At 33.9% G+C, this 15436-nt stretch overlaps 1 protein-coding gene across 3 annotated transcripts; it reads right to left on the bottom strand.

The window, feature by feature from the left end:
* Positions 1-385: 385 nt before the first annotated feature.
* Positions 386-14993, bottom strand: LOC132909284 (solute carrier organic anion transporter family member 1A5-like). Of its 3 annotated transcripts, none has more exons than XM_060964026.1 (10): positions 14819-14993; positions 6833-7093; positions 6234-6443; positions 5693-5951; positions 5072-5213; positions 4707-4998; positions 4413-4605; positions 4077-4332; positions 3457-3898; positions 386-2825 (listed from the first exon to the last, which is right to left on the bottom strand). In XM_060964026.1, the coding sequence occupies exons 1-10, from the start codon at positions 14844-14846 to the stop codon at positions 1927-1929; spliced, it is 2982 nt and encodes a 993-aa protein (XP_060820009.1). In that variant the 5' UTR covers positions 14847-14993; the 3' UTR covers positions 386-1926. The 3 variants fall into 3 exon arrangements, with proteins under 3 accessions (XP_060820009.1, XP_060820010.1, XP_060820011.1); XM_060964027.1 differs by lacking the exon at positions 14819-14993 and adding an exon at positions 7786-7996; XM_060964028.1 differs by lacking the exon at positions 14819-14993 and having other exon boundaries at positions 6840-6954.
* Between the last annotated feature and the right edge of the window lie 443 nt (positions 14994-15436).

Below are 15436 nucleotides of genomic sequence, written 5' to 3'. Positions count from 1 at the left end.
TACAGAGATATATCAAAGAATAACAATTTGAGTCAAGATTTTTATTATATTTTTGGAGTCACATTTTTAATACATAACCAGTGTATAAAACAGTTTATTAAGGTAAGTTAGGTATATTCTGCCTGAAATACATAAAATTAAATAAAAATGGACATATTATACAGTGTTTATATAAAAATATTTCTAAATAAAGAAATTACTATAATTTTAGATATTATTATTAATTATATGAATATATATGAAATACATCGTCATATATATGAACAATTTCATTTTTCCGATTACTCTTTAATTTTATTTTAATTCGTTCGTTGGCAGTGTTACATAAAATTAATTGTGGTCATACAGTCTTTCTTGATACGTATCGGTGATTAGTTATGTCAACTTGTTTTTTTTTTTTTTTTTTTTAATATGAAATAGATGTTACATGAACATTAATCTAGAATATTTATTTTCTAACAGATTCTAACGAAGTACAAAAATTAATTTCATCTAATATTTTTAGACGAAGAAAACCTGTACTTAATATATTTCATAAATTTGTTATCGACTTTCAGTAATCTTGATCATTTCGCTTGATAGTAGATATAAATTTCCACTCGAGTACTAAAAAATCCAATAACACAGAAGAATTAAACTAAAAATAAAGTAACGACACTTTTTGAATAACTGACCGTATGTTATCTTAACCGCTCCACTTTTCTTCACTGATTCGTTATTAGTGGAAATAGATCGAGTTAGTTACGTTTGAGTTCTACAGCTAAACACTGTAATTTTCATTGTAATCTAGACATTAATAATCGATCGATTTAATTGAATTGGAATTTTATGGAAATTCTGACTGCTATATTTTTCCCCCATAAATCTTTTTATAGCATAGATATAAAGTCTGTAGATCGCTAATATTCTTCTACTGAAAATTTTTACCAAATTCAAACTATTGTCAATCACCTGTAAATTTGTACTTTCTATATCTGTTTTGGTCAGTCGTGGTTATAATGGTATTCTGTAACGAACTGTTTTCATTCCTTCGATAAAGATAATTACCAATAAGAAAAAATATAAGTTGCATATTTTTCTAAATATCCTAAAATTACTCCTTTGTTAATGTTATTTAAAAACTTGATCACTTGTTTGGTGTTCAAGATAGTTTTAAAAAATTAGATATGATTGAACTTTACTACTCGTTTATGCTTATATGATATAATAGGAAAAATATATTCTTTTCCTAAAAAAATATACTTTGATGCTAATAAATAATACTGACCTTGCAAAATTTTGGGAGCAAGTTTGGGAAAAATTTATGTTTTATCTTTGCACGTCGCAGTATACTTCCTTTTTCTAATAGAGGGAAATACTTTATACATTTTTATATTATTCTTAAGTTACATCTTTTTCTTTAAATGCAAAGAATTTAGTCTTCAAAAGTCATAAAAAAAGTATTTTTATGATATTAATAACGTTTTGAGCATTTTTCTGAAATTTCAGGCAAAATTATTTACTTAAAACTATCATTGATATACAAAATACTCTCTTTAATTCTTATGTACCTGTACTTAGAAGTGTTTCAATTAATTTACTTATATTTCTTCTATTCTACAAAAGTGTTTAAATTAATTTACTTATATTTCTTCTATTCTACAAAAATTCAATTAGATGTATGTTACTTTCCAATCGAAACTACAATTCAATGAAACAAATTTTCTGCAATATATGATTTCATAACATATGATTTCATTAAGATTAAAGAACTTACTTTTACATATTAGCTCACTCTTTAACGGTTTATGAATAATTGTACGTATTATAGAATTAAGACTCGACAGATAAAGAAAACTAGCCAAAAGTGTTAAATAAATAAAGTGTCTTTATAGATTTTCGTATAAAATTTCAAAATAGAGAACTGATATGTAACATAATTGTACATCAGAGATCAGTGCGCAGTGTCCCTAGACTGCCCTTACTAGATGCTTTCGTGTTAACGCTTTCGCGGGATTCGGATCGATTTTCAGGAATCTTACCATCCGTTAAACTGCCAAATCCTGATGAATATTGACTCCTCGAGAGAGGTCTTTTCGGTGCCATAGCTACTAGCGGAATCCCTATTTTACTTTCCAAGTGAGTTCCGTTTTCACTTGATCTGAAGGACTCTTCGCCTTCTTCGGTTTGCTGTTCAGCGTTTAGTTCGTATCGATTAATCAGCGATTTTACACCTTTCGCGGAAGCAGGCGGAACAGGAGCATCTACTATTGGTATACCAACTTCGTTGAAATCTCCTTTCTTCTGTACCTCAACGTCTTGCCTCTTTCTCGAGAATTTGAAACTGCTGGTTTCCGAAGAACCATCTATGTGTTTCGCTTGTCTCGGATCCCCGTAGTTATCCGGATTAGGAAATTCACGTCTAAAGAGCGAGCTTTTCGCGGAAGAGCTGCGATCGCTGGTATAAACAGAATCGTAGTCTTTCCCCATAATACGCTTCCGCGATCTTGGCTCCACGCTGCTTAAATCACTTTCTACATCGGAATCGAGATTCAACGGCTTGTATGCTATCTTTGGACTCGATTTTTTTTTACTTTCTTCGTCGCTAGAACTTAACTCGTCTTCCGACTCTAAGTTTCGAATCATTGACTTTCGATTTTGCGTCGTTTGATTCAGCGACGATTTTGAGTCCGTTCGACGATCTCCAGGACCGATGGGACCATACTTCAGCGTTGTTTCCTCCTCTTCCTCTTCTTCCACATTCTTCTTCGACAGACTTTCATTTAGGGACCTCGTTGATGTCTTCAATTCCTCGTTCGCGATATCTACTCGAACTGGCGTGTTATCTAGAAAAGAATGGTTTTAATTTAATCGTTTCATTTCTTAGTAAAGATAAAAATTGCATCAATACGACATTTCATTTACGATTTTTCTAACACTGCGGTTATGAAAGGGATGCCAACCATTTAATTAATATTCTTTCTTTTCGCTATTATTTCTTTCTCCACTGGGTTTTTTTAAATTTACGTAGTTTACGATAATATATTTTTAGACTTATGACAAACTAATCAGTCGTTGAAATCCTTCTTGCATTTCTGATTTTCGTAAAATGCTTCTATGTTTATTTCTTTCAAAAGTGTTTACGCATTATTTCACGGCTTGTTTAATTGATTAATTACGACACGATAAAAATATCGGTACATACGAAAGATAATTTAAATAAAATTATATATACGAAGAAAAATTCTGTTTCGTAATATTTAATCATAATATGTGAGAGCTTTGGAATATTTTTCTGAATAATCATGGCCTCAAGTTAAATACATCTTGAATTATAGTAGATTTGCGTTAAACGGCAGTTATTCTTAACTTCAGTTGAAACTTTTTCTAAGTTTAATTATTAAATTATTAATTTATTAATTATCAAATACTTGAGAAAGCTTATGTTCTATAAATCTCGGTTGCCAATGTACTTACTATCATGATCAGGCTTAGTTTGTTCCTCTTGTTTACCAGACGCAACGTCAAGATTGTGCATCAATTTTCTCAATTCAGTCGCTGCTGCCGGTTCTTCGTCTTTCTGAATATAAAGCTCCAAGTCTCTGCAGAAGAACCACACTAGGGTTTTCAATATGACAGACAGAGCTAATAGTGAACCTGTCATGTAGCATAGATAGTTGCCAAGTTTCAAGCCATCATGGAGATGGCACATAGATCTTTGAGTTCCCCAATGTCGGCACGTTAGATTTGCAATCACATCGTAAAGAATTTTTCCGGGAATATTCGCAAGTATAGCCAAGAACGACATCCACAAACCTATGCTGATAGCCTTGTCCTGCACGTTGACTGATCTCAAGATTATCAATATATCTCCCACGAAAGTTGATGCAACTAATATGCACGTCAACAGACTTCCGGACTAAAGGAGAGAAAACTATCATTGACTAAATTATAATCGTTGCTACGTAACTATGTTAAAGAGCTAAATTTATGAAATCCTAGGGTTTCGAAATTTAGAAAATTAGAAATTGTAATTTAAAAAAGGAGATGGAAATTGGAAAGATGTATAACATTTCAAGGAATAGCAAGATACTTGCCTCGAAAAGTATCCAATTATTTTGACAACTAATAGAAGTGCAAGGTCCATCGATCACTTCCACTCCCATTCCTATTTCTTCTTCTATGCAGCTGCAACCATTGTAAATTGTTACGCCATTTATAAGTTTGGAAGAAGTGCATCCAGCATGACAAGGACTATAAAAGACGAAGGTGCCTTTGCTATCGCAGACTGGACGAAAATCAGCGTCATAAGAGCAGCCACAATTTCTGTTACAATACTTCAATAGCACGAGACTAAAAGAAAATATATACTGAATAATAATGACTAAAATGATTATTGAATTTACTATTTCATTTGCTAATGGTGTACTTACGATCCGTTTCTACTGGTACCAACAATAGGCTTTTTCTCACAAGTTGAGGCAGACAATGAGAAAATAATTACAGATGCTAAAAGTATAACGATGATACTGTAACCAATGATACACTTAGCACCAGGTTTCGCCTTTGAAATAACCAAGCCAGAAACGATCACGATCAAGGCGACTAGAATAGGTTTCAAGATATCTGAAAATAGGTAATACTTTAATTTAGTCACACGTTATAAGACATTGTTATATCTCAAAATTGTATCTCAAAATTATACTGAGATGTAGTTCGTATCCTACTTAATATTAATCTTGACGAAGCTGGATCCTCAAAGCCGAGTAACATCCCACTTGGCTTTGGTACGTGAAATCTTGATTGTGCAATGAGATTTTCAAAACTAATAAAATGCACAATCGCCATAATGTAAAGACTACAAGAAACGACTTGGCAAATCAAAGTTTTATTAATGAACAGTCTACCGACCGATGGCCAGAAATTGGAATTACCAACTTTTCGACTAACCAATCTGCGAGATGTTCGATTTTGATTGTTGGAACTATGTAGTAACGAGGCAGCAGCTTTTTCGACAACCTAGTAGAAGAAATATCGTTTTATAGGTACGTGTTTGATATAATTAAACAGGCAAAAATGAATAGATAATCACCTCAGATGGTAACATTTGAGGGAACCATGAAAGAAGTAAACCAGGAACTATGAGTAGTATCGTTAGAATTGGTAACCCCAACCACCATGCGCCGATTTGTTCTCTGTAAGACTTTATCAAGCTCAAAGTCACTGCGTCGACTCTGTATGAATAAAAATTTTCACAAAGCATTGAATATATATTTTACGTAAGTTATATCAGTATTTTAAATTTTGATTTATTAACGCTATAACTTTGGATGTCGTTTTTTGATTTTTATCAGGACATTGGTGCTCAATAACTTTCAATATTTCTTTTAGAATGTCATATATGCAGAAGTTTACAGTGATATCTGCACTAAAAGGTTATAAAATAATCGAATTTGTATAAATTACAATGAAACATAAATAATACATTTCATTCATAATTTTTATTTGAATGAATTTTTGTTAATTCTATGAACATCTGAAGTCGTTATTTCTTTTTAATTGAATGTTGGTTTCCTATTTATAGAATTTTAAATAAGCCACTATATATTTATTTCTGATTTATATATATAATATTATATATATATTATTATATATATTATATATGTTATATATATATATATTATATATATATATATTACGAAATTTAGCTCACCTGAGACAAATCCAAGCCAAGATAGATCCTAGCAGAATACCGAAAATCTTCGCAGCAATGAGAACACCAATGAAAGCAGCTATGTGTTTTTTCTTTGTATTATCGTCTAAATAAGATATACCTAACGCAAAGTACGCAATGTTCGCAATACCAGATATAATTTGTACAATGAAGATCATTGAAAATGTGAAATAACAGGGCTCATTCTCTTTTGCAACAATCCTAGAAGAAGCGTCGAAACACAGATCTCGACTATCATCTGTAAAAGGATATGTTAAAAGTTATACTTCTCTTCTTTCATTATGTAATAAATACATCAATATTTTATTACTAGGTGTAAATTATAATTTATAATCACGACAAGAGGAACAGATTTAGAAAAATTGTGTTTCCATCGAAACTTCAATGCTTCTTATTCTATTAACTGATACGAGAAATTAATCGTATTTGTGAATGTATAAGAAAATGAATTTACTCACGAATACATATGTCTATTGATAGCGATTGAATCAGAAATGTATTATTAATATGTATTATTCACCTGCGTATATCGACATATGTGTCATGTTTTCGGTTTCTTCGATAACTTTGGTCTGATGCGTCAGATGAGGAATTATCATAATAAAATACGAAATGCTTTGCAAAAGAACTATACCGCCAATCCATGCAGCTCTGTGAATTCTATCACCCCAATATGCAACGACTACTCCAAGAAGAAAAGGTGTCAAATCAGATATTATAAGTACCCATTCTGCAACATTTAAGGATAGTAATTAGTGATTATCGTTGATCTTCAAATTTCTGTCTTAACGTTCGTACTAAAAATACTTTTGAAACTTTATTTCACAAAATTATGGTACAGTATACCAAAGCCGATAAAAATCTTCGTCATAGTTACGAATAGACTCCGGATTTATATGCATTTACAGTAAATTTAATGGAACAAAAAGGCATAGAATGCACAAGATATAAAATATATAAAATATTCAAAATTGTGTACTCTTTGTAATGTCTAAGAGATGAAACAAATCTCAGCTTAGGTTCTTTAATTATGTTCAGAGACATATGAATTTGCACAAATATCTGAAATCTAGTGGCGAAAAGCATTTGCACGATGATAGAAATTTTAGGAATACATGCCCATTACATAAGGATCAAATTGAAATCTTCTTCCGATTGTAGGTCCTGCTATGAAAAGATACGCGTAAGCAGCGGCTTGAATGAAGCCAACCCACGAGAGTAAGCCAACGAAAAGTCGGCGAGTTGCAAATTTTGCTAATTTCGGACATGGTAGTAGTCCACAACCGCAATCTATCGACTGACTCGGTATTGGATTAGCTGGACCAGCAAGGCCACCCTCCACTTCTGATCGCATCACTTCTTGAAGATGTATAGCCATTCCTTTAAAATAAGATCAACTGATAAAGTATTTGCGGTGTTTTTACGTTTCTTCTGTTTACATTATAAATAAAGTTGGTCACGCTACATAAAGAAAATATACATATATTTATTACTGAATTTTTAAATCTCCGTTAATGTTGAAATACCACTTTTGTGTTAATATTCTTTCAAAATAGATAGATATTAAATTTACCGATTGGATATAACAAATATAATAAATATCTACATTGTACTGTGCTAGCAGAATTAAAATATTTCATACTTCAGTAGGTTTTGAAGACTATTAAAGCAATATTGAACTACATATTCTACGCTTTGTAATATAATAAATATTAAACAAAAGTAATACAACGAGTAATTCTAAGCGTAAAAACATGAGAATATTTAATTCGTATTTCGTCACTTTCGATGGGTTAATGATTAATTCTGCTATTATCTCTGTGTGTGTGTGTGTGTGTGTGTGTGCGTGCGCGTAACACCAGTTGTAATTCAATTAGCAATGTATTTTACGTATCTAGCGATTTATGTGTCACGATGAATCACCCGGTGACGTCTCTTGGAACTCGTAGTTTAATTTTTACTGAGATTCGGCACAGTCGGTATTTTGCATATACATTATTTATCGTTTATGACGCGTATATCAAAAACTAATCCAGTTTTATTGACCATTTCAGTAGACTTTGTTAACTTACTTCTGTGAGAAGTCGATCGATCAACAACTTTTATTTTTACACACTGATGAACACGCCGATTTCTGTATCGATGTAACCACGAAAACTCGCTGTGCAATCACATGTTGGCATCAATCACAACTGGGTTTCGAGTCGTTTTATCACCTTCGATGGCACGGTTTGTTTCGTTTCACGAAAACGGGTTAATAAAGCGCAAACCTACTAACGTGAGACCAGAGGCGAGGCACTTTTAGTCGACGCACGTTATCTTGTTACAGATACGCTGCTCAGATATCTTTCGATAAAGGTAGAGTGTAATATACGCATGTGCTACAATAGGAGACGGTAATACTCGTACCTCGAGTCAGACAGAAAAAATATTTATGAGATGCGTATGTCGATCGCCGGTTAAGCGATAATCCATAAACTCAATATTTAAATGGGTGAACGATGTAGGTAATAGATAAAAATCTTATCGACGAAAATCTTTATCTGCGCAATTACGAGCTCGCACGTACAATATTTAGTAGTCTTATTACATGATTGGAGAAGTTTGCGTTGTGAAATATCATTCATTGATTGAGCAATTTTCTGACAAATTAACGATGAATCGTATGTAATTCTTCGATACTCACGTTACTTATAACGTGGATTTAGTTTCTGATTGAAATTAAACGGACTAAGTAGGTTGTTTTTTTTTCATATTCTTCATCTTATTTTAATTAGAATTATTTTTCAATTAATCGTGCAAGGGAAAAGCGTACAGATTAAATAAATGGTTCAGAATACAAATATATCTGAATTTGATTTTATTTACTTAACCATAATTATTATATCAAATGGTATAAATCATTGCAAACTTCGTACGTTTTGGCAACATGTTCTCGATTTTTTTACATAAAATGAGTCTCACTGCGAATAATTCGATATCTCGCTGGTAATAATCACGGTTTATAGGTATTTATATCCTAAGGCACATGTTTTACTTGCTTAGTTCTTAGAACAAATGATAACTCTGCGAATTAAAGATAACATAGTTATCAGTTCTTAAGATTATTAAAGAATTTAGAAACTACAAGATCTTCTTCGATACATCAATCAATAGAAAGGATCAAGAAAAGTGACCTTCAAATACAATCAATTTAAATAGTTTTTTTATATAGGTAGATTAGTATATGCCGAAATAAAAAGATGGCTGATAATAAAGATCAATACACATCGCTACATCTAATTCCTTTACGTTATTCACAGACACATACAACTTTTCATTAATGGAAAGTTTGAAATTAATTCATTTCTTCGGATGAATACATTAACATAAACTTGCATATTTAAAATGGCATAAAAATGAACGAACGTTTAATTAATCACCGAAACCCTACAATATCTGGAATTCTTGGGACATTAAGGATATCAACGCCATCAATTCCGGTGTTTGTGGTGTGGAACGAAAAATCTATGTTATAGAACGTATTCGTTCAATTTGGTATTCCGGGTTGCCTGAAACAGCGGGTTGGCAAGGAGAATCCCGAAACTGTCCAATTTCGAAAATGGCATCGGCCGGTTCCACGAGCTTGGCCAAGCTCTAGCGCTTCCAGAAAGGAGTTAGCACGCTTAAGCACACTTAAGTCGCTGCCATAAGAAAATGACGAATGCCAATTAGCATATGAAAAGCTTCCCTCGTTCGCCAGTTCGGTTGGTAGCTGTGCTCGACTCTTCGAGGGCTGTTCCTTCGTTCGGGATGCTTGGCAGGGCGATCACGTTTTTGAATATTAAGGGCAGGATTACACCGAGGGCTTAACGCGCAAAATTTAGTCCGGCGGAGCCAGAAACGAAAAGAAATCACCCTTAAGACCCCAGCGTAACGGAGGAATAGGAGACGCCAGAAAATCGGCAAGAGGACCGACCAGGGATATACGGCCCTTCCAACTTCTCAACCTTCTCGTCAGCCGCGTTATGCATCATTTTCTTAGCCAATGACACTCTTTTCTAATGATAAATGAATCTGTCTGCTGCTGAAATGGGAATCGGGTCAGCCTCTAGCACGCTACAAAAAAATGAATGGTAAAATTTCATGGAATTCTCGCTTTGAAAGATAATTGAAATCGTTTAACAATGAAACTACCAAATATCATTTCGAACTTGCGAAAATGACAGGTTACAGATCTTTTATTTCTTTGGACATTAAGTTACCTCCTTTCTTCTTTCTAGGGCAGTTTCTTAAATGAAAACTTTTCTAATCGTGGAATTAAGAGTTAATAATGACAGATTTGGTATGTAGAGACATAAGGGTATAAAGTAAAATATGCAAAGTAATTACTATCTAAGAGATTGGCAGTTCGAACGACGAACTCTGTTACCAAGTTAGAAGCACGCAGGTGCTTTCGACAAAAGTAATGTCAATTTTTATTGATGCTAATCTCTATGTCACGGAGGTTATATGTACTTGTTTACTATAACACAGAATATATAATACGGAAAGAACACAAAAAAAATAGATCATTTCGTTAAATTATCCTTTCATGAATTTGTGTTATATTAATTGGCAATTTCAAAGGATTTCATCGTACGTAGAAAGATTGCGAATAACGTGTAATTGGCATGGTAATTATCATGGCTTATAAAAGATTTCCTTTCATTCAAATAAAACATCCGTCATTTATTTGGTAACATACGTAAGTATCGAAAATTAATATCGTTTTAGCAACACTGAAGAATAAATAAAAACAACTGCACGTTTGAAACAATAGGAAAATTCAATTTGCCAGATAAGTACGAAGAGGGATAAATGTTATAAAGTTGCATCAGATAACTGGTGTACGTATGCTTGGAGTTCTGGATGGATGCTCATCAAGGAGCCATAGACGGTAATATGTTCGTTCATAACGATCGCACAACGCTCCAAGTACTATAACTGAAATATAGAAATGTATTTATATACACGCGTATGTAAGTACATCTATAGATATCTCACACAGGAGGATGCAGGCTTTCCATTAGCGGAGTAAGTGACCACCGCTCGCATTTTCTTTGATGTTGGTTAATTTACTAATAACATCGTTCCACGGTTACTCTTCGTCCACCCTCTAAATATTTGTATCGCCAACATATCGACTTGTCCTCGTGTAATTAAGCTACATTATTATTTGAGTGGAAGCAGCCGGGAAAAAGACCCGCGACGTCGCCAAACTTCAACTCCTCCCAAAATGAACTTTCCATCAACCATACTGCTAAACTACCGCAGATGAGTTTTTACCCTATGTATGCAAACTAACATAAGCCATGGAAATATGTGTGATTACTGGAAGCTATTGATTTGTTTAAAGAAATCGATGTTGTTCACACAGTAATTTAGTACCAAATAAATCGAATATTTAACAAAGGTTCATAAGAACGGTGTTAGTTAATTCTACGATACAGTCATGTGCAATACTGTGATTTTAGGTCAAATAGATTTTTTACTTTATGTTCACAAGAGTGATTTTAATTAACACCGAGAATGAAGGCATGACAAATAAAAGAAAATGATAGAACAAATGAATACTGTTTTTGTATATATGTAATATTAGTTTAAATTATATACAAAATCGGGACTGTATATATTAGTATTAAAATTACTGTTATGAATTTTACATTGGAAAATCGAAAAATTACAATCACAAACTCATACGAATAGAAAGATAAGTATTTGTAAGAATTAGATCATCTTACAAATAATATAGTTCTTTTATAAAGTTAATTTTTATATTTAGTACATGATTATATCTAATATATTATTGTATTTTCCCTTGTTTTTTGCAATTGTTAATACCTTTCTACTAAATTTTTCACTCTTCTTTTATAAAATAGACGTAACGATTATAGTCGCAAATTGCATTTTCGTAAAATCAATCGTTACAAAAACTGTATTACATAACAACACGACTTAAAAATACGCTCAACCCACCAAAGTGGCGAACAAAAACGTACCAATAACAAGTGGAACGTATATCTCAAGCGAAACAAAGATATTGTACAGGGAGAAACGTTTTAGGAGCTCTTTGAACATTTCACGACTTCCTTACGCGCATCTAACCGAGAACTTTCTGAAAGCATAATCTTGAACGATCAGCGTAAGATGAAAAAAAAAGGATAGGAAAAAGAAAGACTATCGAGGAGGGTTGAAAATCACGAACGGTCGTCTCAAAACCGGAGAGGGGCAGAACTAGAGGAGGGATCGCCAGTTCGGCGATCTTAGCAGAGGATTACGTAGAATTAAATCCTGGTCAGGGGCGTGCCCCCGTAACACTTAATTTTTCCCCCGATTTTTTAATCTCCCGGTAAATATCGTCCCACTCTGTCCCCCTTTTCCCAGCCAGTCGGCCGTTCACGTCTTCTGCGCTCTCTCTTACCATCGTCAAAGGAGAACCCATTTAAAAACCTCATCAATGCTTAAGCCCCCGCGCTACCATAGGAACTAATCCCTCCTATTTTAACGCAGGACGAAGGTGAGAGAAGGAACGAAGCGGGAATGAAGAAGAGAGGCAGCGGTACGCGCTTTTAAAAGTAAGACTCCGCCTTTATTAGTAGATACAACAGTTTTATTTCCACCGAAAAAAGGCAAAGGAGGCAAAAGAGAGATCCCACGTATCGGGTCTCTCGTTGTTTCTTTCTTCTTTCCACTTCCATCGAGTTCTTAACTCGAACGAGGCCCCCGTCTTCGAGAAACGAGCTTACCCATTGCTACGACCTTTCAGACACGCCTAATTGGCAGCCTCTGTCAACCGGGCAAAAAACTGGTAACACGTCGCCTCTGAAACTTTAACGATCACGTAATCGATATATCCTTCATAATATCGTTTTCACGGCTTTCGACTTTCATTTAGGTGATCAAACCTTTTACCTTGTATATATCGAGATAGTTCTGCAGCAACTAAAATTCAATTTCCAACGAAATGTAGCCAATTAACGATGCACATGTGCCATACCGAAGATATGCATATTTCGATTTTATGGTTATTAAAGTTATATTAAAGTATTGATTTACGTTTGTCACAGCGTTTCAAAGCGTAAAGCGCCTAAAATGGATATATGCTCCGAAAGAGTTACATACACAGGTTCAGTTCTAATTTATTCCGAACCAAAGTGATCTTTCCAGTTAGTTTCGCTATTATACTCTACATAGGTATCTCAATATCTTATCTACATATTCTATTCTATTCTACGTAGGTATGCCAATATCTTATATATACAGTTTAGTAACATTAAAAGAGACTGTAAATGTTATGAGCAGCAGATTTCTCGGACGTCGAAAATGTTTCAATCGAGCTGGTACATTTCTTTGAAAACATATTTGTTGAAAATATTTTTCACGAGCATCGAGCTTTGGCCGGGCTCGTGATACGCGGACGAAACAAGCTCGCGTCGCGACTGTAATACGCTTTAAACTGTTAATAGAGTATCGTGGACCGTGTTTGGCTGCGGTTGAATCTCAAGTGTTGGGCTAACATTCATGATGAAATTAATCTGGAGCGGCCGATCGGGGGTAGTGTAGCCGTCGGTTAAAAAGCTCCTGGCTTTCGTCGGTGGACCATCCCATAGGTTTGTCCCCTTCTCGTTGACCTCGACCCTTCCACGGGATTCATTCAAATACGAACGCGGTTGTTGCCGCTGTATTCACGTGTGTAAATGTCCGTCTGCGACTCTAACTTTGACCGGTGATCACTTGTGGCAAGAGTCCACTTGTCAGTATACCATGCGTGTTGTTGTACGATTAAATATATTCGTTGATTTTTATCGTTTTACTCTGCGATTTTATGCGCTTTATCAAAGGAAACGTACGGATTGCGGAATATATTTCTAACATACGGAATTGTTGTGTTTGCTTTGTTCGGTCGAAATTGTTGCGTAAAACAAATCGAAGTAATCATTGAATGTCTATCGATTTGAATCTTTTTCTCTTTTTTTTTTATTCCACGTTTTGAATCGTTCAATATCAACCTTGATCAATCCTTTCGATACTTGATAATACGGAGCTATACTACATTTGACTGTTACATGGATGCTCGTACCGACAATTTGACTACATCAATTCATCCTTTGAAGTTTATGGTATAATAACCTCAGTTTCTTTCTCTTTGTTTGCCGTTTGCTTTTTTAAAGGAAATACGACGCAGGGTTTTCCATAAAAGCACTGATGAGATAACAGTCTTCGACCTAACGAAACCACGGCAGGGGTGAAAGACGAGCGCTTAACATGACAATAGCCACTCAGGGAAACTCACACCACTCGCCTACAACGTATTCCCATCGGACTCAATGCAAAGGTGGATCACGACTAAGAATTACAAACCTTTTATGAATCACAGATCCTGATAAATCGTTCTTTCAACGCGTCTCTCTCGTTAATCTTTACTATTTCTCTGAACAAATTAGCGATTCTCTTAAAAACAAGCAATTTTTTTTTAAACAAATTTTATCGTTCAGTTTTATGTCACGTATAGACGCACATGTTATAATATGTGACATACATATACGCTAAAGTATCTAGTTAACTAACATTCAATATCTAAAGATTTAACCTCGAGATTTGTATAAAACTTGCTGTATACAATACTATGGGACACTTTTCATCTTTACTAATATCTATAGTAACAAAAGAATGATAAAATATTACGTACTCTAGTTTGAATAAGAAAAAATATCAAAGACGAGAAAATAACTAAAATAACATATGGCAGAATTAATTTACAACGAGGAAATTATTTGAATCAAATAAGAATTTCAGGTTTACACGAAAGTAAAATATTGTAGTGTTATTGGGTCGTAGGGAGGTTTTTGTTCGCTGGATATAAAACAGAGCAAGTAAAACTGTAATTAACGAAATAATGGAAATAGTGTAACAATAATGATTCTCATTCGACACGATTATTTAAGACTTTGTTTCCCTGAACTCCCTATAGAAAGTACGACAAAGGTACAGAGTATAAAAATAATGTGTAAAGAAAGTCCGTATAAACACACTCGTATGTCAACAATTCAAAGTTACAACTTATTTTCTGTTATAATTACTTACTGTGTAGGAGAATTTCTCGGAGCGTCATCTCTGATTTCAATACAGACGTGACCACGTTTTCTCGTGAATTGTTGAAATCGTTCGCAAAGATCGGGTATAACACAAATTTTCACGATAGTCATAATCGTAATAAACGTATCCTGCTTCACTAAACTCACTTTGTGTACTGACTGGTCGATCCACGATACCTGACTGTGTTTACGTTTGGTTTCCTAATCCTTCGAACCTTGCAGAAAAACAGGAAACTAATATCCAACTACTTTGTGCCTACTCATACACAGAAAGATAGAATAGAATAGAATAGAATATTTTGGAATATTTATGTCCTGAATCCAATTCTACTTAATTTCTCAGATGCAACGAAATACGTACTCTATATGTATTTACAATATTGACTGTAAGTATTGAATTGAACGTGATTTCATTATTTTCACTTTTACTTTACATATATATTTTGTACATAGGGAACAAAAAGAACTAGATTAATTCTAATTATTCGGTCCTGTAAAGTTCTGCATTGTTTAGCGATGGGGGATTTGAGTATAGGCAAGCGATAAAGATGTTAGTGTATAGTGGGAGAAAAACTTGGTCGAGTTCTATAAGAGTAGAAACATCTAA

Source organism: Bombus pascuorum, chromosome 7 (assembly GCF_905332965.1).
Source record: "Bombus pascuorum chromosome 7, iyBomPasc1.1, whole genome shotgun sequence".
NCBI lineage: Eukaryota > Metazoa > Arthropoda > Insecta > Hymenoptera > Apidae > Bombus > Bombus pascuorum.
This window is presented reverse-complemented; position numbering and strand designations above follow the sequence as displayed.